The sequence below is a fragment of the Priapulus caudatus genome, unplaced genomic scaffold, assembly GCF_000485595.1.
Source record: "Priapulus caudatus unplaced genomic scaffold, Priapulus_caudatus-5.0.1 Scaffold28, whole genome shotgun sequence".
In the NCBI taxonomy this organism is placed as follows: domain Eukaryota; kingdom Metazoa; phylum Priapulida; class Priapulimorpha; order Priapulimorphida; family Priapulidae; genus Priapulus; species Priapulus caudatus.
The window spans coordinates 678,319-682,733 of record NW_014577089.1 but is presented as its reverse complement, the minus strand read 5'-3'; the positions used below and the strand labels follow the sequence as shown (position 1 = coordinate 682,733).

Genomic DNA, 4,415 nt, shown 5'->3' with positions numbered 1-4,415 from the left:
AGTTGTGGGGTTGTAGTCAGGGTGTCGCTTCATGAAGCTCAGGAGCCAATCCTTCCCAGCCTTTTCCTTGGTTTTGTTAAACGAATTTGGCAGTCCATTTCTAACGGCTAGTTGATAGGCCAGATTGCGTACGTCATTTGTCGTCAGACCATACATAAGAGTCTCAAGGTGTAGAACGTAATCAACCAAGTCTTTCTCCAACTCCAGTGGGAATACAGTCTGAAATGATAAATGGTAAAACCTGTCAGCTGTGCCTATGTGTACATATGGAAGAAGACAGTGTGTTAACAGTATGATACTGTAGTGTCGGCTCCGAGAGGGCCCATGCGCAACACAATGTAGGCTATACCTTTGATCATTGTTTCATTGTAAGCTACCGGTAACAACGAAGTATTGTCTGGGCTCTCTCAGCCGACTTTAGTACGTCATGTACCTTGTAATTCCCCATAATCTTTCCATGACCTTTGGCGAACTTGTTCGTGTCCTTAACTCTTCTTCGGAGAGTTGTTTTTGGAACATGAAATTCAGCACATGCTTTTCTTAAGGAGGTACCATTATTCATTGCGTCTATGGCTCCCTTCATATTCTCCTCGCTCCATGACTGCCTGTTGCTTTTTCGTTTATAATCCCGGACCATGATGAAGCTGAAAGAAAAAAAAACATGCATGTAAATATCAATATAGGAAGGGATCAAACTATAACTTATAGACCTAGGGCATTAACCATGTTTTCAAACAACCCTCCAGTCTCTAAAACTAGGAGGTTTAAACATTTGATTATGAATAGCTATTGTAAATAAACATGATAAAGTACGAGGGGCATAATGGTCCACCCGATGGGGCATAATGGACATACCGGTCCATTATGCCCCATACCAAACTGGTCCAATTTGCCCCATCGACACTTTTTCATTGACACCCCATGTACACAAATCTATTGTAGGGCCGGTGACTTCAAACTCACTTGACATGTAGCCTAGGCAATTCTATTTAAATACATGCATCAGATGTTTCCAAGGAAGCTATCATCACAGTGGGAACACCTCGACTAGAACTATGGGCCTACCTTAGATCAGGAGGGTGAAAAAAATTTCATGGCGTCTCACCTTGTGTGTGCGGGGGCCACGTCGCTCAAAGTAGCGTTTAATGTCTATGTCTATGTAAGGTCTATGTAATTTCATGGAGTCATCATGGCTGCTGGACTCTATAATTTAACAAAATCCCGATAGATGGGAGCACTTCCTTATGTGTTTTTTTTAGCTGTTCCGTTATGCCTCATGGTGCCATTATGCCCCACCTTCCCCTACCCTCGGCGCATGTCTTCCGAAACAACTTATTTTAATATCAAACTAATTTCATCCAAATATATACAAATTGTGAGTTCACATTGGTTGAAGCATCTATGGTTGAAGGGCCTGTGATTATTCGTCTTTGTTCCTAACTTTGCCGATTTTAGCTGAATAAATTATAATCGCTTAGAGATCATGACCTGGATATTTCGTCTACCCGATCAGTATTTGTTTGAGCTGGGCACGTTAACCAGACAAGTATATGCACATGTACATGTGTTGCATGTTTTGTTTTGCATGCATGTATGTTTTGCATGTTTTGTTCATGCATGTGTTGCATAAATTCTCTTTCAATACGTATAATTATTGCGTCTACAATCACGGTAAAAGGGACCATAAATTAACCGCGGTTAAATTAAATCTATTATTATACATTAATAAACTGTCTGACTACGATGGTCAACCCTACACGCGCGTATGCACAGACCATACCCGCACGCGCGCGAATGCATGCAACGCTTTATATGCACTCTCATTACCGTATGACAATAGAAATATATAGAGACACTAAGAAGTCTAACTAGTGTTATACTATAATTATTACAGTAGTCTAAACAGTAGTCTAACAGATGCATAATATCATTAATATGACCGATTGAGACAAAATTTAGTGTGAATTTCAATGCGAGAGGGAGCCACTGTACCTTACCGGGAAACGAGCGTTGACACTCTCGCACGCAACACAAGTCATGGCAGCTAAGGCGGCAGTTTTAGGGAAGTCCAAACTGAGAAGTAAACGGTAGGTTGAGCAACTGTTATGTTCATAATATGTTAGCATTAAATTGTAATGGTTACGCTTATAAATAGTAATGTGGCTGTTTTAATGAATACCATTACTGCATCTCGTGCTGTGACTCATGTCATCGTCACTCGTCAGACTCGGTGTCAGTGACAATGATACTTGACGGACGGACGGACGGACGGACGGACAGACAGACAGACAGACAGACAGACAGACAGACAGACAGAGAGAGATAGAGAGAGTGGGGGGAGAGGAGAGGAGAGGAGGAGATGCAAACGAACAAACATACATACACGTATACCAGTATTGTTATCATTTGGGCATTTCTCACATGATGTATCGTGCGCATCTCTCAAGATTAGGATATCGATCCTAATATCGTTATCATTAGTGTAGGCCTACATTATGGTTTTGTTAATATCCGTCTATTTTAGCTGGCTATCCCTATATCTTGTCTGAGTCGCTTATATCAGGATTGCGCCGTTGCCATGGGAGCAGCGCAGTCATGCGACATGGTAATCATTCTCATTGCATGATAGGACGCTTGTCGACAATTTGACAAGCCAGTGAATTTAAACGCACGATATACTGAATGAAATTGTGGTGCGTGAGTTGTAGAAATATTAATTATGATGATACCATTATCGTTATTGATTATTAAATGGCGACACATGAAATCACGTGTGAATTGCGTAATAAGAAGACATTCGTTTCTTCGCTGTGTTGCATGTCATAGCTAGGTGATCCATAAATTGATGGGTGGATGGATGGATGGATAGATGGATGTATGAATGGATCGACGGATGGATGGATGGATGGAGGGACGGACGGACGGAAGGACGGACGGACGGACGGACGGAAGGACGGACGGACGGACGGATGGATTGGTGGGTGGATTCTGAATGGATAGGCGGATGAGTAAAATATGACCGATTATTTATTTTTCATTTATTTATCATTTAGTTATATGTTCAATCAATGGTAAAGTGCGTTCATCTTCATAGGTGGTTCCAAACACTTAAAGGGATCGTTTACTCTAGGTTCTAGGGTTATGTTCAGTTAATTTAGGTTAAAATTACGCTACATAAAAAGTAGCGACTAACATAAACACTAACGACTACAGTTTGATTACAACGACGGTGGCGCCACTCTAAGCGCACGATCTGATGCGCAAAACGACTTTTTAGCCAAAGGCTACAGACCGAGGGTGTTTCTTATTTATTAATTTAAAAGCAAAAGGATTGTAATATCTTATAAACGACATATAGTTTCAGTTATATTATGAATAAATTTGTCCTAAAATGGACATCGTTCGGTTAAATAGCATTTCAGTATAAATATAATTGCACCTTTGCGATTAACCCTCGGTCTGTAACGTGCAAAATAAATTGGCAAATGCGCAACATTTTCAGGGTGGCAGCCCGGTCGCGGGTGTCAATGGCGCCGTTCAAATTTCGTAGCGTTGATGTATAATTAATTATAACAATTAAAATAATAGGTATCTGGTAACAAATACGTGTGGATATAGACGATTTGTTATACAGTAAGTACAGTTGTATGCAGTAAAATCCTAGAGTCTAGTATCCCTTTAATTATTTAATACTTCTAGACATATAAATATAACAGCGTCACCTGCACGACTAAACCCCACGTGTGTTATGAAAGCGAGCTCGTAACACGGCTTAAGCGATAGGGTAGATAAGAAGCTCGGCTAGATTTTACAAATCCTTTGTAACCTTATTGATTATTATGCGCGTTTCTACATCGTCGCTGCGTTAGATACGTGATCAAATAATATTTTAACATGGCAGGTGTAGTCAGCCAGGTGCCTATCTAGATATGATGTAAAACGTGAGCTCTACATCAATTTGTTTGCCTAAATTCAACGAAGGAATGCCAACCTTACATATATACGTCTGCAACGGATACACTTTGATACAGAACCACAAAGCAGAGTGTTTCAGTTGGATGAGAACCCCTCCTACATTTAGGAATGTCAGTGCACGACCATTTATGTTGGCATCTTAGCCAGGATTCGTTGCCATGGCAACATAAACCAGATGAGGAAGCAGCGCATTGACATCTAGCCACGACATCGAACCAGCACGAATATTCCACACACATACACACACACACACACACACACACACACACACACACACACACACACACACACACACACACACACACACACACGGCTACATTGACCGCTACTGTGTGACCAGCAGGTGACATCGCCACTCCGTCCACACACCTCCTCCCACTTACTTCCTCACACACACACACACACACACACACACACACACACACACACACACACACACA

At 41.3% G+C, this 4,415-nt stretch overlaps 1 protein-coding gene and 1 long non-coding RNA gene across 3 annotated transcripts in view; one reads left to right on the top strand and one right to left on the bottom strand.

The window, feature by feature from the left end:
- LOC106815122 lies at positions 1-1,196 on the bottom strand. Of its 2 annotated transcripts, none has more exons than XR_001394704.1 (3): positions 1,106-1,196; positions 434-644; positions 1-219 (listed from the first exon to the last, which is right to left on the bottom strand). It is a non-coding gene; the product is annotated as an uncharacterized LOC106815122 (long non-coding RNA). The 2 variants fall into 2 exon arrangements; XR_001394702.1 differs by having other exon boundaries at positions 1,066-1,145.
- An 824-nt stretch (positions 1,197-2,020) lies between these two features.
- The window catches only part of LOC106815401 (nuclear pore complex protein Nup133-like), a 23,340-nt gene continuing 20,945 nt past the window's right edge, over positions 2,021-4,415 (top strand). The window contains exon 1 of the mRNA XM_014819860.1: positions 2,021-2,087. Coding sequence (XP_014675346.1) covers positions 2,038-2,087 — 50 coding nt within the window. The 5' untranslated portion in view covers positions 2,021-2,037. The remainder of the gene's footprint in view (positions 2,088-4,415) is intronic.